This window comes from Nycticebus coucang, chromosome 9, assembly GCF_027406575.1.
Source record: "Nycticebus coucang isolate mNycCou1 chromosome 9, mNycCou1.pri, whole genome shotgun sequence".
NCBI classification, from domain to species: Eukaryota; Metazoa; Chordata; class Mammalia; order Primates; family Lorisidae; genus Nycticebus; species Nycticebus coucang.
In genome coordinates this window covers 47,720,396-47,736,026 of record NC_069788.1, presented here as the reverse complement: position 1 = coordinate 47,736,026, position 15,631 = coordinate 47,720,396, and the positions used below count along the sequence as shown (strand labels likewise).

Sequence of the window (15,631 nt, the reverse complement as noted above, 5' to 3'; positions counted from 1 at the left end):
TCCCTCTCCAATTAGGGCACAGTAGTGTGTAGGAGGCAAAGTGGACAGTCTTTCTAGGGGTCAATGTAGGCTCTGGAGTGGTCTACAGAAAATGGGAAGGGACTCAGAAAAAGCAGAGTGGAGGGAGTGGGCAGGAAGAATGGAGAAGGAGAGCACGCTGGGGTACTGTTTAATTAAAGGAAGGGCAGGGACTGGGGAAAAGCATTTCAGAGCAAAGGGAGCTAGGGAGAGACTATTCTGGGAAGCTAAGGGAAACACAGACACAGGGATAGAGGCTCAGGCTAAGGCAGGTGGGAGGAGGAGCAGCCATGGAGTGAGTCTCAGTGCATCAGCCAGAGGCCAAGGCCAGCCAAGGATGTGAAAAAGATGAGGGCCAAAGCCGGAGTAGGCCGTGGGGCTGGACTATTACAGTTGTCCTTGTTGCAGCAGGTAGTGTTATAGGTCAGGCCCAGCTTGTTGTTGGTTTGGTTGTAAGCTTCTTGACAAGGGTGTTCTGGTGTGCCACACCGCAGGTTGGAGAAAACCCACATCTTACCTAGGGGTACAAATGGGCAGGAGGTCAGCTGTGTTGGGCACATGGCATGCCTGTATCTCCCTCCCCAACCCATACACCCACACAAACATCCTTCACCCCCAAGTCTGCCCTGGCCCTCCCTGATTTTATCTCTCCTCTGTCTAATCTTCCTCCTATACTTCCTTACCTGCCTCCCACCTCAGTCCTATCATGTGCTGGTCATGAGGCCTTGTCCCTCTTACTGTCCCTAGTAATAGCACCAGTATCATAGGGTTGTCACGAACACTAATTGAAACAATACGTGTAAAGATATAGGATAGTGTCTGGTACATAATAATTTTTGACCAAATATTATCATTGCTATAATTCTCTATTCTGTCTCAGTCTTAGCCCCAGTTGGGTCTCAGTCTCAGTCATAGAATCTTCCACCCCTCTCTCCCCACTAAAGAAGGGGATGTTTACCGAGGTATACATGGGTTGTCAGGCATTGTTGTCCTTTCTCCAGGCGGCACGATTGACGGTCCACACAGCCCAGCACAGGGACCTTGTAGCAGGAGTGACAGCGAATGTCAGCTGCAGAGACATGAGTCAGGCTGAGGTGATGGGCTCTCTGACTTACTTGGGGAAAAGCTGAGCTGGGATGTGGAAAGAGGGTGGAGAAGAGCCAATTGAGTAGGTGTTCAGACCTGTTTGACTCTTTTGTCCAGTAGAGACAAAGCAGGTGAGTGATGCAGCCAAAGTAGAAAAGAGGTGTTGCCTTTGTGAAAAACCCACACCCTGAGTATCTTCTTTCAACTCCACCCCGTTTGGGATGACTCAAGAGGGTCAGAGCTACAAACAAAAACACAGGGCTAGGTAGGACTGGCGCAGTGGCTCACGCCTGTAATCCCAATACTTTAGGAGACCGAGGTGGATGGATTGCCTGAGCTTCCAAGTTTGAAACTAGCCTGAGCTAGAGCAAGACCCCCATTCTCTAAAAAAATATCTGGGTGTTATGGTGGGCACCTGTAGTCCCAGCTACTTGGAAGGCTGAGGCAAGAGAATCCCTTGAGCCCGAGAGTTAGAGGTTGCTGTGAGCTATGACGCCAGAGCACTCTACTGAGGGTGACAAAGTGAGACTCTGTCTTAAAAACAAACACACAAACAAACAAACAAACAAAAAATGGGGCTGGGGATAGATGGAATGTGAGGATACCACGGGGGAAGGAATGAGGTGTCAGGGGAGAAGATAGAGACTTGAAAGAGGGAGATATATTAAAAATAAAAATCCTGGGCTGGGCAGCGCCTGTGGCTCAAAGGAGTAGGGCGCTGGCCCCATATGCTGGAGGTGGCAGGTTCAAACCCAGCCCTGGTCAAAAACTGTAAATAAATAAATAAATAGAAATAAAATAAAATAAAACAAAATAAAAATCACAGGGAGGCTCAGCACCCATAGCTCAGCCACATAGGGTGCCGGCCACATACACTGAAGGTGGCGGGTTCGAGCCTGGGCCCGGGCCAGCTAAACAACAATGATAACTGCAACCAAAAAATAGCTGGGCATTGTGGCGGGCACCTATAGTCCCAGCTACTCAGGAGGCTGAGGCAGGAGAATCGCTTAAGCCCTGGAGTTTCAGGTTGCTGTGAGCTGTGACACTACGGCACTCTACCAAGAGCAAAATAGTACGACTTTCTCAAAAAACAAACAAACAAACAAAAATCATGGAGAGCTGAGTGCAGTGGCTGGCTTGTGCCTGTAATCCTAGTACTTAGGAAGACTGAGGCAGGTAGATCCCTTGAGCTCAGGAGTTGGAGACCAGCCTGAGCAAGAGTGAGGCCTGTCTTTACTACTACTACTACTACTACTACTACTACTACTACTAATAATAATAATAATAATAATAAAAACTAGCCAGGCGTTGTGGCACATGCCTATAGTCCCAGCTAGATGGGAGGCTGAGGCAAGAGGATCTCTCAAACCCTCAAGAGTTTTGAGGTTGCTATGAGCTATGACACCATGGCACTCTACTGAGGGTGACAGAGTAAGACTCAAAAAAAAAAAAAAAATCATGGAGGTTACAACACTGTCAGAAAAATGCCTTGGAACTTGACCAACAAGAAAGTGACCTGTGGCCAGAATTGCTTTAGCAATTTACTCTTTGCCTCCTGGAGTTGGCAAGAGCCTGGAAAGAGGAATCAGACCTGAATGGAATCCTCTTGCCACAGCAGCTCTTCTGCAGAAAGGAATAATAACTGGGAGACAGATGGTCAGATTCTGTCTTAGCAGTTTACCAAAATGCACTGCCAAGACACAGTTGCAGCCTGGCTTGAGGGCTCCCCCCAAAGGGTAGGAGAGGTACAAGGGAATGAGGCCTGGTGCAGAAGGTGGCATACCAATGCTCCTGCTTTAGCTAATTCAAGGTGTGGTATGCAAGGTTTGTAGAAGAGGTCAGTCCAAGGGTAGAGGAGCCTGGTAAGAATACCTCAGTGAAACCCATCTTACCCTGGTTGTGAATGGCCCTGGCATCCCCTCCATTGAAGCCTCAGAAAAACTCCCTATGTCCATGGGAAGCTCAAAGAGGTCCTTGGTGCCAGAAAGTTCTTGCCTCCCTGGTAGGAAAGGAGGTGTGCAACCCATGGTGGGGTGGGATAGGGGTGGAGGGAAGCCATAGCCGAGGGACTGAGTGCCTAACTCCTTGATAGAGTAGATGGGAAGGGTGGGGTACAAAGGAAAGCTGAGGCTGGATGCCTAGTCTGAGAGAAACACCCTGCTGTGCTGAGCGCAGGAGGTGAGAGGAGAAGACAGGTAATCTGGATCCTGGAGAACTGCATATTGAAATGGGCCTGGTTGGGGAACTGGATAACAGAGTTTCTAAGGATGCAGCCTGGAGTGGGGAACAGTGGACCCAGATCCCTGACAGGTGAGAAAAGTGGGTCTTTTTCTTGGAGGTGAAGAGGGCAGATGGAGACCTAGGAATTTGAGCAATGGAGCAAGGAGCCTGTCACAGGGAAGCCTGGAGACTCAGGAGAGCTGAGCCAGTGGGGTGCTTGGGATCTTGAGTAGTGGGTAGTGCAAGGCAGCAGGTAGGTCTGGGCATAAGGGTCCTGACCAGGTGAACCAGGTCTTTGGGGCCCCCATGCACTTACCTGAGACCCAGCAGAGCAGAGCAGATAGGGTGAGCAGCAAAAGGCCTTTCATTGTGAGAGTCTTGAGAATGGTAGCAGCTGCAGCAGCTGACAGAGTAGATTTTCTGGGACCAGGCTCTGGGAGTTGAGCGGCCTTTTTGGAATTTATAATCCCAGAGGCTCCACCCTTCCCTGCCTCTGGTAGCCCCTCCCTCCCAGTTACACACAGCAGACAAGAGGCAAAGACCAGGGGGGAGGGGCTGAACAGGGTTGGGAGTGGGGATGGAGAGAGGGATGAGGAGGATAGGTGCCACTAGAGGCCAACTGCATTTTTTTTTTAAAGATAGAGTCTCACTTTGTCACCTAGGCTAGAGTGCTGTAGTGTCATAGCTCACAGCAACCTCAAACTCCTGGGCTTAAGCGATTCTCTTGTCTCAGCCTCCCAAGTAACTGGGACTACAGGCGTCCGCCACAACGCCAGGCTACTTTTTACAGACGAGGTCTTGCTCTGGCTCAGGCTGGTCTTGAACCTGTGAGCTCAGGCAATCCACCACCTCAGTCTCCCAAAGTGCTGGGATTACAGGCGTGTGCAACCGCGCCTGGCCCACCAACTCCATGTTGGTGCTTGGTTTCAGGCCAGGATTCCCCTCCTGGCCCCCAGCTGGAGTCCTAACTGCCCAGTCCTCTGAGGGAGTATCCCCAAAGACTCCTTTGTTATTTACAATGACCATGGTGGTAACTTCTGCTGGTTCCTGCCTGGGAAATGAACAATGGAATGAGGTACAAATTAACTGCCAAATTTGAGTCCCTGGCGGAGGCATGCATAGAACATGCCGGAAAAATTGAAGATGGAAACGGCTGGATTATCTCGATTCAGCCTCCACTCAGGCTTCCCAATCCCTGTTCAGCCACAGAATGAAGGGTTTGCGACGTCACTGAGGGCTTCTGTGATGGGAGGGGGTGGGGCTGGGGCTGCACGTGGAGGAGAGCCAAAGCCCTGCCTGCTAGGGAGGGTTTGCCTCAGCACCCCCAGCCCAAGGTTCTCAGGACTTCATCACGGCTCCACTTGGGCTTGGCGTGGCCTGGGTCGCTACAGTCTAGTGAGGGCTGCTGGAGCCCTCGGTGTGGGCGTATGCACTTGTTTCAAAGCGTCTCTCCAATCAAAACCTGTCGACTTGGGCGGGGCACCGCGGCCGGGAGGGACAGCGTGGGCACGGAAAGGTGAGGTAGAAGCTAAAATAAGAATGGAAATAATAATAATGGCAAGCGCTTAAGTAATGTTCCTATGTGTCAGCCATTGTTCTAGGCGGTTTATGTGAAATACTTTATTTACTTCTCACAATACTCTGTGAGATAGGTGCTTTTATCCCCATTCTACAGTTGAGAAAACAGGTTAAATGGTTTGGCCAGATCATGCCGCTAGTAGATGGCAAGTCAGGATTTGAACTCAGGCAGTGGAATTCATGGTGCTCCCAGCGGCTGCTATACTGGAGGAGTTAAGACAAAAGTGTTTGTGTAAACGGTTGGAGCACAAATTTTAAGTGAGCATTGTTGAAGATTGTGAGTTTGCCTACGAGGATTCCCAAAGGGATCCAGGCAGTTGGTGGCCCCGCCTCCGCTCTTATCGCAGCCCCCAGCCCCACCATCTCCACCCCCCACCCCGCCGCCGCCCCCAGCTTCCCTCCGGTCTCCCCGGCTGACTCACTCGCCTCCACTGTCCACCGCATCCACATTCCAACTATGGCCCTGTTTCTGCAGCTACTGCCTCTGCTGCTCTCAAGGGCCCAAGGGGACCTAGGAGGTAAGCGATCCCCGGGAGAGCGTGATAGGCATGGAAAGACACGAGCACTGAAAAGAGCTCACCTAGGGGGACTGAGTGTGTTGTGTGAAGATCCCGGATGGCCAGAGTACAGAGGAGAGAAGGAAATAAGGGGGCTCCCTAGAGCATCAAGGTATATGTAGGGATGGGCAAGGAAAGTCAGGAAGAGGACATGGGGTTGAAGACGGCCTAACTACCGCCTCCGGCTTCCTCTAGCTTCTCTGGACGGTCGCCCTGGGGACCGGGTGAATCTCTCCTGCGGAGGGGTCTCACACCCCATCCGCTGGGCCTGGGCGCCTAGTTTCCCGGCCTGCAAGGGCCTGTCCAAAGGACGCCGCCCGATCTTGTGGGCCTCGACGAGCGGGATCCCCACCGTGCCTCCGCTCCAGCTCTTCGCCGGGCGCCTACGCTCCCTGGACCCTGGTATCCGACAGCTGGAGCTCCTTTTGAGCGCGGGGGATTCGGGCACCTTTTTCTGCAGAGGCCGCCACGAGGACGAGAGCCGTACGGTGCTTCACGTGCTGGGGGACAGGGCCGATTGCCGGGTCCCGGAGTCTACCCACGGTAGGCGGAGGCTGGTGCACACAGCAGGATTTAATTTCGACTCATACTGGGAGGTGGGGGAGAGCTGAGAAGGAGAGATAGCTCTCGGTGGTTGAACCCCTAACTTCCGCGTCCCTACCCGCCACGCCTTTCCCCCAGGGTCCGTGTATCCCCAGGTGCTGATCCCGCTGCTGGGCGCTGTGATGCTGCTGGGACTGGGAGCTTTGGGCGTGGTCTGGTGGCTGCGCTGGTGAGCACAAGGGGCGGGGCCTGATTTAGGGAGAGAGGGCCGGAAGCGGGAGGGGCAGGACTAGAACCTTCACCAACGAAACAGGTAGATCTCGAGCCTTGGGCGGGGCGTGGAGACTACTGGAACAGGTCAGAACCTGGGAGAGAGGCCGTGGGCTGGCGAGTGGAGCACAGGCTAGAAGAGCCACGCTGGAAGTGCTGCAGAGTCAGAGCACAGGCACCACTACGAATGCGAGTGGAGCCTAAGGATCCCTATTCCCCTGCCGTCTGAGTCTGCAAGTTGGTGGGCTATTGTGAGCGGCTTGGAGAACTAGTGAGACAGGATTGGTGACTCTTAAAAACTCTTATATGTCCTTTACAGGCGCTCGCCCCCATCCCCGCTTCGACCACCTCCCAGATTTGGTGAGACTAACTCCACCCCATTTCTTTCTACCTGCACATTCCCCGCCCCTTATATCTGAGTCTGAGCCCTTGCTGGGAGCAGACAAGTTGGTCACTTTCTCTCCATCCTTCAGCTCTGTCCCCCCCACATAGTTCCACTGGTGAAACTCGAGCCTCAGAGGCCAGTAAAAGAGGAGGAGCCCAAGATTCCAGGGGACCTGGATCAGGAACCGGTAAGGGCTTGCTGGGATCCCTGAAGAAAGTGGACCAGCTTAGGGTCTGGACCTCAAGGGAGTCAGACTAGGGAGCCCATCCTATCATGCCTTCCTCTTCTTCCTTCTTCAGAACCTACTCTATGCGGATCTGGACTACATGGCCCTCCAAAGACCTCTGCGGCTGTCCACAGTGGTGCCTGCTGATGCCAACACCATCTATGCAGTTGTAGTTTGAAGGGAAGCCTTCAAGCTGGGAGCTCCTGGCTCTCAATAATCCTCCTTCCCTTTTTGGCCCCTCACTTGGAAGAGGAAGGCACTATGGTATAGGAATGAGCACTAGGGCTGGGCGGTGGCTCACACCTGTAATCCCAACATGTTAGGAGGCCCAGGTGGGTAGATCACCTGAGCTCACAAGTTAGAGATCAGCCTGAGCTAGAGCCAGACTCCATCTCTAAAAATAGCTAGGTGTTGTGGTGGGCACCTGTAGTCCCAGCTACTTGGGAGGCTGAGGCAAGAGAATCGCGTGAGCCTGAGAGTTAGAGGTTGCTGTGACCTATGACACCAGGGCACTCTACCAGGGGCAACAAAGTGAGACTCTGTCAAGAAAGAAAGAAAGAGAGAAAGGAAGGAAGGAAGGGAGGGAGGGAAAGAAAGAGAGAGAGAGAGGAAAGAAAGAAAGAAAGAAAAGAAAAGAAAAGAAAAGAAAAGAAAAGAAAGAAAAAAGAAAAGAAAAGGAATGAGCACTATCTTGGGAGTCAGGAGCCCTGGGTTCCAGGCTATCTCTGCCACTGAACTTCCTTCTTCACTTACCCTCACCTGTCCTATGACTTCCATGTATGCTTCACCACTGGTGTCCTCTCCAAACCAGATTGAGCTCTATCTCCCCATCTTAAGACATCAATAACTCCTACTTGCTCTATCTCTTCCCTTTTCTTCACAAAGTTTATTATTTTTTTATTTTCACATATACATGTGTTCATTAGGCTTCCACTTTTTGCTTTCTAAAAAGGCTTAAAACTTAACAACAATAAACATGTTAAGATAGGACCAGAAACAAAAACCTCACAAAGGACACTGAAGACAAATACATTCAGAAAAGAAACCAGATGATTGCTGCAACAAAGTATTAAGCAATAATAATAACAGTAATGCAAAGAAAGTAACATTCACATTGTCGAATGAAGAGTATGTCTATTATAGAATGCTTTGACTCTGAGGTTCAGTACGGAGTCATTATTTAACTTATTATTTTTTACCCAAAGTATCAAAGAATAGACAACTAATATTTATAAATAAAAATAAAAGAATTTCAAAAAAAGATCATGACAAAAAAAAGAAAAAAAGACGATTATGACAAATCTTATAGACTATAGAAAAAGAAGAAATACTTCAAAATCATTCTACTTAATCTGGATACACCTGATATTAAAATTGGAAAAAATATGTTTTGTTTTGTTTTTTTGAGACAGAGCCTCAAGCTGTCGCACTGGGTAGAGTGCAGTGGCGTTATAGCTCACAGCAACCTCCAACTCCTGAGCTTAAGCGATTCTCTTGCCTCAGCCTCCCAAGCAGCTGGGACTATAGGCACCTTCCACAAAACCCAGCTATTTTTTGGTTGTAGTTGTCATTGTTGTTTTGGCAGGCCCAGGCTGGATTCGAACCTGCCAGCTCTGGTGTATGGGACCGGCGCCTTAGCCACTTGAGCTACAGGTGCTGAGCCACAGTTCAAGTTTTTGAACCAGAAGCATACATCTGCCTCTTCCATTTTCTTCTCCTAACTCTATCCCCACTGCTCGTCTGCTGAAATTGTCCATCTGCTCTGTCTCCATAATGGCCACATCTAGATTTTTTTTTTTTTTTTTTGAAATAGAGTCTCACGTTGTCACCCTGGAGTTCAGTGCCATGGTGTCATAGTTCACAGCAACCTCGTCCTCTTGGGCTCAGCCTCCCAACTAGCTGGGACTACAAGCACCTGCCACAATGCCTGGCATTTTTTTTTTTTTTTTGAGATAGAGTCTCACTTCATCACCCTTGGTAGAGTGCTATGGAGTCACAGCTCACAGCAATCTCACACTCTTTGAGCTAAAGCAATTCTCTTGCCTTAAGCCTCACGAGTAACTGGGACTACAGGCGCCTACCAAAACACCCGGCTATTTTTTGGTTGGAGTTGTCATTGTTTACCAGGCCCTGGCTGGGCTCAAACCTGCCAGCCTTGGTGTATATGGGCAGCACCCTACTCACTGAGCTACAGGCACCAAGACAATGCCTGGCTATTTTTAAAGATGGGGTCTCGCTCTAACTCAGACTGGTCTCAAACTCACCTGCGTCGGCCTCCCAGAGTGCTAGGATTACAGGCATGAGCCACTGTTCCTGGCCTAGTAGATATTTTTTTAACATTCATTTGGCTTGGCCTTTCATTTCATTACTCCCTTCTTTTTTTTTGTTTTTTGAGACAGAGCCTCAAGCTCTTGCCCCTGGGTTGGGTGCTGTAGCATCTCAACTCACAGCAACCTCCAACTCCTGGGCTTAAGCGATTCTCTTGCCTCAGCCTCCCAAGTAGCTGGGACTACAGGTGCCCCCCACAATGCCCAGCTATTTTTTGGTTGTAGTTGTCATTGTTGTTTTGGCAGGCCCCGGCTGGATTCGAACCTGCCAGCTCTGGTGTATGCGGCTGACACCTTAGTCATTTGAGCTACAGGCACCAAGCCATTACTCCCTTCTTTAAACTCTATTTTTCTTTGCTGCTGGTATCTTCCTGTTGGACTCCTCTTTCTTGCTCTCAATCCCCACAGTTTTCCCTTTCACCCTCTTCCTTCTCTTCTGGAGAGCTCTCATCCACAAGCAGTCCTTCACCCTCACTTTTCTACAAATGGCACCCAGAACTCTCTCCAGCTTACATGTCAAACTTGGGATTTTTATACTGTTCTTCAGACATCCCACCTGGCTGGCCCCAGGTATTTTGTACCCAACAGGTCAAATTCAACTCAATTGTCGTCGCCCACGCCACTCACTTAATCCTCCTCTGCATTCACTCTTGATCAACCCAGTTGCCCAAGCCAGAAACTGGGAGTCAGGCAGACCTCCTTCCTCCCTCCCTCCCACACAATGAGCAATCAAGTCCAGTCTTTCTTCCTTATTGTCACTATCAAAGCCACACCCTTCCTATGTTGAAGACTGGCACCTGAAGGTACTCTCATTTCCTTTGTAGATTCCCCACAGCCTCACCTCACCCCTTGCCTTTGTTTTCTTTTTTCTTTTTTCTTAAATTTTTTTTGTAGAGACAGAGTCTCACTTTACCACCCTCAGTAAAGTGTCATGACGTCACAGGACTCACAGCAACCTCCAGTTCTTGGGCTTACGCGATTCTCCTGCCTCAGCCTCCTGAGCAGCTGGGACTACAGGCGCCCGCCACAACACCCGGCTATTTTGTTGTTGTTGTTGCAGTTTGGCTGGGGCTGGGTCTGAACCCGCCACCCTCGGTATGTGGGGCCGGCGCCCTACTCACTGAGCCACAGGTGCCGCCCTCTTTTTTTTTTTTTGAGACAGAGTCTCACTTTGTTGCCCTTGGTAGAGTGCTATGGCATCATAGCTCATAGCAACCTCAAACTACTGGGCTTAAGCAATTCTCTTGCATCAGCCTCCCAAGTAGCTGGGACTACAGACACCCGCCACAGTGCCCAGCTATTTTTTTATTTATTTTTATTTGTACTTATTTTTTATTAAATCATAACTTTGTACACTGATGCATTTATGGGGTCTGGCTATTTTTCAGAGACGAGGTCTTGCTCTTGCTCAGACTAACCACCAGTCTTGGCCTTTCAGAGTGCTGGGATTATAGGCTTGAGCCACCAGGCCACCATGCCCAGCCTGCCTTTGCTTTCTGAAGCCAGAGAAATCCTTCCCAAGTGCTTTTTTCAGAACTGCAGTATTTTTCTCCTTAATCTTCAGCTCTGTACCCATGGGCCTTGGCTTTGGGTACAATATGCTACAGTACTTTTTTTTTTTTTTTTGTAGAGACAGAGTCTCACTTTATGGCCCTTGGTAGAGTGCTGTGGCCTCACACAGCTCACAGCAACCTCCAACTCCTGGGCTTAAGCGATTCTCTTGCCTCAGCCTCCCGAGTAGCTGGGACTACAGGCGCCCGCCACAACGCCCGGCTATTTTTTTGGTTGCAGTTTGGCTGGGGCCGGGTTTGAACCCGCCACCCTCAGTATATGGGGCCGGCACCCTACCGACTGAGCCACAGGCGCTGCCCTGCTACAGTACTTTTTTAACTGTCCAGGCTTATTTCTGTCACTACACATGCACACAACATGCCAGCCTTAGAGAATTTCTCCCCCGCCCCAAAATATGCCTTTGCCTAATACAATTCCTTCTTCCTGAATTACCCTTTTCCCTCCCCCACACTACCTGCCTAGCTAATTCTTATTTATCCTCAGGACTGAGTTCAAGTGTGGCCTTTCTGGGAAGCTCTTCCTGATTCTCCTTGCCTACCCTTGCATACACTTTGATGCCCTAGGGAGCCCCCTTATTTCCCTCATAGAAATAGCTTCCTGTGAATTGTTCCATCAAACTTGTATTTCAGTTTGTAAGAAATCTTCATGTGCTGTGAGTTCCCTGACATCACAGTGCATGGAGACTGACCCTTTTGATATCACTGCTAAGCCTCAGTAAATGAGCAAATGAAAATGAATGTCCCTAGAAGTATCATTTTGTTATATATCAAATTGGGGTGGAATAGTAACTACCAGCCTCTGAATCATCTGACATTTATTTATTTGGAGATAGAATTTTACTTTGTCACTCTAGGTAGAGTGCTGTGGCATCATAACTCACAGCAACCTCAAATTCTTGGGCTCATGAGAGTCTCTTGCTTCAGCCTCCCAAGTAGCTGGGACTACAGGCACCCACCACAATACCTGGCTATTTTTAGAGACCAGGTCTCACTCTGGTTCAGGCTAGTCTCAAACTCATGAGCTCAGGCTTTGGCTCATCCGCCAGCTTTGGCCTCCCAGAGTGAGCCATCACGCCTGGCTCTGACATTTAGATAAACTCAGTGAGTGATCTACCTACACAGTCTCTTCTCTGCCCTGGACACATTTGCCACAATAGAAATTCTACCTTGTGCCCAAGCTCCTATGACATGGTTGGGCAAATGAGTCAGTAGGTGCCTAAGGAGAAATTTTTGAATGAAAGAGGACTTCCGTGCACTGACCCCAACCTCAGGTTTTAGTTCTGCCCCATCACTGTGCCTCAGTAAGACACCAGCCACAGCTCAGTCTAAAAGGTCAATTACATTTTATTGATCTGAGAGAGGGGACTCATCCAGTGACCCTTGTTCTTTTCCCCTACATTCTACCCTTCCCCCATCTTGAGGCCTCTTTCCACTACTGCCTATTCACCATCCTCTAACCCTCCTGTTATACTTCCTATGCTGCCCTACCCCAAGGCCAGTCCCTCAGCTGTGGGGGCGTGTGCTAAGCACCAAACAGAGGGAGCTGAGTCCAGCACCAGCCTTCTCCAGCTCAGAGCAGGACACAGGTACCAGGGTGACATCAGAGAGCTTCTGCAGTGCCTACAGGGAGGACATAGAATGGGGAGAGAGGAGTAAGAAGTAGAGGCCAGAGCCAGCTCAGAGGGACCCCACCACCCTCTTTCCTCCCATTAGGAAAGCTTGAAACTCCTTCCTTTGGTGGCTGTTGGTGGAGCTCCTGCCTTCCTCACCTCCTGGCTGTTGGGCAGGTCCCCACCTCCACGGTGTAGGAGGAAAGGGGCCACACCAGGCAACCCAGGACGAAGAAAGAGACAGTCAGCAGCTGCATCATCTGGGAGGGTTAGGGAGGCATATGGGTGGTCTGTCAGCACTGCCATTGCCTGGGGAAGAGAAAAGAGGAAGCATTCAAGTCTAGTGTCTCTCCGTAATTGAGTCTGCTTGCCCTGCCACCACTAAAGGCTGGGGATAGAGTTACATTTGTGGCATAATAATGAAAGAAAGCTCATAAGTTTATTGTGTGTCAGCCACTGTTCTAACCTTTAGTTACCTTCGCTAATTTCCAATTTGGACTCACATTCAGTCTTTTCACCTGCTCCTCTCTTCTTCCCTTCTCCAGCCCCCACCTGTCTGCCCTTTCCATCCTTAGAGTTAAGCTTAGATGCCACTTCTGGGGAGTTTCCTGAATCTCTGGAAGAGCAAGTTAATCATCCATGTTCTGCAGTCTCCCGGCGGTACTTGTAACTTATTTACGAGTGTGTTCTTTGGTAGTAGACTGACAGCCCCGTGAGGGCAGGGATGGGGCTAATTACTTAAGCCTACCAGCTCCTTGCCTCCCTATCCTGTGCCAGTCTATTTTTGTTTGGCCCCGCCCAGTTCCTCCCCACCCAGCCCTGTCCCTCCTCACCCTGACAGCCTTTTGGGCAGCGTCGCTGCTGCCCGCAACAACAGTGCGGGGTCCCCCCATGCCGCAGAGGCCGCGCAGATGGGAGGGGCCTGAGACTGGCACAGTGGAGACGGCAAAGTCCTTAGGAGAGCAAAGGAAGTTATTCAGGGGCAAGGGAAGGGCGAGGAGATACCCTCGAACATCAGCTGCCATCAGCCTCTCCCTCCCCAGAGGGCTCTCAGGCTCTTCTGGCTCCCGCCTGTGCCCCCATTTCCTCCCAGGGCTGGTCACGCTTCTCACCCGGAATGTGTCCGCCACCATCTCAGCTCCTCTGTGATTGGTCCACTTGGAGAGGCCTACGAAAAACTCCCGACCTAAGTCCAGGAGGCCAAGGAGGTTTGAGGGCGGGAGTTAGAAACAAGATCCGAGACAACTCAGTTTCCCCTGCCCTGCTTTCTTGTGCCCAAGACCCAGGGAGTGCCGCACCCTCGCCTCACCAGTGAAGAGAACGTCGGTGCCATCCAGCGTCGCGTTCTCATCTCCTATCTCCACTATTCGAAGCCCCAGGTCCTGGAGGGCTTTGCGGACTCCATCAACCTTAGGGCAGGAGAAGAGAACTCAGGGCCGAGACATTCTCACCCCTAATTCTTCCCCAAAGCCCCAGACATCCAGCTCCTCCAGCTCTTCCCCCATTCCACCCTTGTCTTGCTGCTCACCTCTGGCCTGCGAGCCGGGCTCCAGGGCCGTGTGATTAGGGCCGTGTCCCCTTGGATCACAGCTGTGTCACCGAGCAGTGGTCCCAGTGGCAGGAACTCCTCAGGAGGCAGTTCTAGCAGCTGCAGCCCCAGTCTCTGCCTCAGTTTACCCCCCAACACCCCGTGCTCCCTTTGAGCTTTAGCCAGGTCCAGAGATGGCAGGCCAGCCCCTGCACCTTCACCCAACGCCAGGCTCTCTGGGACCCCCCGGATCAGAGCATGGGAGCAGCGGCCCAGCCCCTCCCCCGGTGTCCCCATCCCATTCACACAGACGCCCCCTCCTGCTCCACTGATTTGTTAGTTTTCTCTCTTTTTACTTCGCCTGTCTGGAAGAAACATAAAAGGGGGGAGGCAGAAAAAGACATGCAGAGAAGGGTGTGGGGGGGTGGTTAAGAGCACCCAGGTCTTCCGCCATCTCTGGGCGCTCCACCCCCTTCCCGATCTTCCTCTCTTATAGACTCACTCTACCCTTCACCCTCTCGGGTCTGCTTCTTTAAGAGGAATCCGAGAAATAAGGCTGGGGATCCTTAATCTCCAAAACACCTGTTGCCCCCTGCGCGAGGGCTTCGTGAGGACCCTGACGGACGCCCCTCTTGGCAGCCGCTAGGATGCGCTCACTCCCCAAAAATGCAGCGGCCCCGCCCCCTTAACCCTCACCAGGACGCTGCTGTAGGGACCTTAAGTCTGGCCCAGGACCCACAGGAGTTATGGGACAAGAAAGCTGGGGAGAGTCAGGGCCTTAGAGGAATGGAAGTCCTGGATGCCCAGTGAGGCAGGGAGAAAGGGGCAGGGAATGGAGGGAGGAATTAGAGCTTAAGGAGTTAAGCATTCTCTCTCCACCCCCGGTCGGTCACGCTGCCCCTAGCGCGACCCAGTATCTACCAGACCTAGTCCCAGAGGACTGGGAGAGGTCTAAAACGAAATGAAAGGGGCGGGGAAACAGTGGGCGTGGTTCTGGGGCTCGGGTGCCACTCCAGGCTCCAGGACTGGGTCCCCCTGTCCATCTTGCCTCTAAAGTCCACCCCGCCCAGGTCCGCGCCCAAATGTCGGATCCCTGCACTCTGTCCTATGCAGGTAGAGTACCTATACCCCCCAACTTTGGCCCCCATACGGCCCAGGGGACACCCCTCACCCCAGACTCACCTCTAGCTGCCACCCCCACTCCTGTCGCGCTGTGATCTCGGCTGGGGTCCCACCCCGAGTTCAAAGTTGGTGAGAAAAGACGTCCCAATCTTCAAGCCTTAGGAATTAGGAACTATGGATTTTAGGAAGCCTTTGGATTGCCGAGATCCTGTACTACGATGGGGCGGGGGTCGCGACAGTCTGGCGGCTCCGGGGCATTGTCTAAGCGGGACAGGGCTGGGCTTCTCAAAGGCACGCCCATTCCGCCCAGTTATGCCGCGCCCATTCCACCCACACTGTAACACCCCTCCTTGTCAGAAGTCAGCGCCGCCCTGCGAATCCTGCCCTGGCCCACCCAGATGTGGCCAGCCCAGGCGACGGGGCCGCAAATATGGCATGGACCACAGGACAGCGCTACAGTGAGCCAGCACAAAAAATGGCAGCCCCACCACAAATACCCCTCTTCTTAATTCCTGGCTTTGACCCAGCTCAAGATCATCAATCCACTAGTTATCTGGTATCACCTTCACTTCAAGCTCCCTTTGTGTAAA

The 15,631-nt window shown here is 51.4% G+C and overlaps 3 protein-coding genes across 7 annotated transcripts; 1 reads left to right on the top strand and 2 right to left on the bottom strand.

The window, feature by feature from the left end:
* Nucleotides 1–153: 153 nt before the first annotated feature.
* LY6G6C (lymphocyte antigen 6 family member G6C) lies at nt 154–3,851 on the bottom strand. The gene is made up of 3 exons (XM_053601408.1): nt 3,641–3,851; nt 977–1,087; nt 154–535 (listed from the first exon to the last, which is right to left on the bottom strand). Exons 1-3 carry the CDS (start codon nt 3,690–3,692, stop codon nt 321–323), a joined length of 378 nt encoding a protein of 125 aa, XP_053457383.1. The 5' UTR covers nt 3,693–3,851; the 3' UTR covers nt 154–320.
* A 1,501-nt stretch (nt 3,852–5,352) lies between these two features.
* Nucleotides 5,353–7,504, top strand: MPIG6B (megakaryocyte and platelet inhibitory receptor G6b). Of its 4 annotated transcripts, none has more exons than XM_053601407.1 (6): nt 5,355–5,420; nt 5,655–6,002; nt 6,141–6,231; nt 6,592–6,632; nt 6,765–6,844; nt 6,957–7,504. In XM_053601407.1, the coding sequence occupies exons 1-6, from the start codon at nt 5,360–5,362 to the stop codon at nt 7,059–7,061; spliced, it is 726 nt and encodes a 241-aa protein (XP_053457382.1). In that variant the 5' UTR covers nt 5,355–5,359; the 3' UTR covers nt 7,062–7,504. The 4 variants fall into 4 exon arrangements, with proteins under 4 accessions (XP_053457380.1, XP_053457382.1, XP_053457379.1 ...); XM_053601404.1 differs by having other exon boundaries at nt 6,746–6,844; XM_053601405.1 differs by lacking the exon at nt 6,141–6,231 and having other exon boundaries at nt 5,353–5,420; nt 6,746–6,844.
* Nucleotides 7,505–12,107: 4,603 nt separating this feature from the next.
* Nucleotides 12,108–15,505, bottom strand: DDAH2 (dimethylarginine dimethylaminohydrolase 2). 2 transcript variants are annotated; one of them, XM_053601394.1, is made up of 7 exons: nt 14,422–15,505; nt 13,920–14,284; nt 13,701–13,800; nt 13,504–13,577; nt 13,225–13,344; nt 12,551–12,700; nt 12,108–12,401 (listed from the first exon to the last, which is right to left on the bottom strand). In XM_053601394.1, exons 2-7 carry the CDS (start codon nt 14,214–14,216, stop codon nt 12,285–12,287), a joined length of 858 nt encoding a protein of 285 aa, XP_053457369.1. In that variant the 5' UTR covers nt 14,217–14,284; nt 14,422–15,505; the 3' UTR covers nt 12,108–12,284. The 2 variants fall into 2 exon arrangements, with proteins under 2 accessions (XP_053457369.1, XP_053457368.1); XM_053601393.1 differs by having other exon boundaries at nt 15,102–15,505.
* Nucleotides 15,506–15,631: the final 126 nt, after the last annotated feature.

Coding starts and splice junctions, on each gene's coding strand:
- LY6G6C (XM_053601408.1), bottom strand. CDS start 3,692: ATGAAAGGCCTTTTGCTGCTCACCCTATCTGCTCTGCTCTGCTGGGTC. Junction 1,088..3,640: donor TCTGCTCTGCTGGGTCTCAG/GTAAGTGCATGG, acceptor ATGTCTCTGCAG/CTGACATTCGCTGTCACTCC. Junction 536..976: donor GACAACCCATGTATACCTCG/GTAAACATCCCC, acceptor TTGTACCCCTAG/GTAAGATGTGGGTTTTCTCC.
- MPIG6B (XM_053601407.1), top strand. CDS start 5,360: ATGGCCCTGTTTCTGCAGCTACTGCCTCTGCTGCTCTCAAGGGCCCAA. Junction 6,003..6,140: donor GGTCCCGGAGTCTACCCACG/GTAGGCGGAGGC, acceptor CCTTTCCCCCAG/GGTCCGTGTATCCCCAGGTG. Junction 6,232..6,591: donor GTGGTCTGGTGGCTGCGCTG/GTGAGCACAAGG, acceptor TGTCCTTTACAG/GCGCTCGCCCCCATCCCCGC.
- DDAH2 (XM_053601394.1), bottom strand. CDS start 14,216: ATGGGGACACCGGGGGAGGGGCTGGGCCGCTGCTCCCATGCTCTGATC. Junction 13,801..13,919: donor GCCCGGCTCGCAGGCCAGAG/GTGAGCAGCAAG, acceptor TCCTGCCCTAAG/GTTGATGGAGTCCGCAAAGC. Junction 12,402..12,550: donor ACCTGCCCAACAGCCAGGAG/GTGAGGAAGGCA, acceptor TCCTCCCTGTAG/GCACTGCAGAAGCTCTCTGA.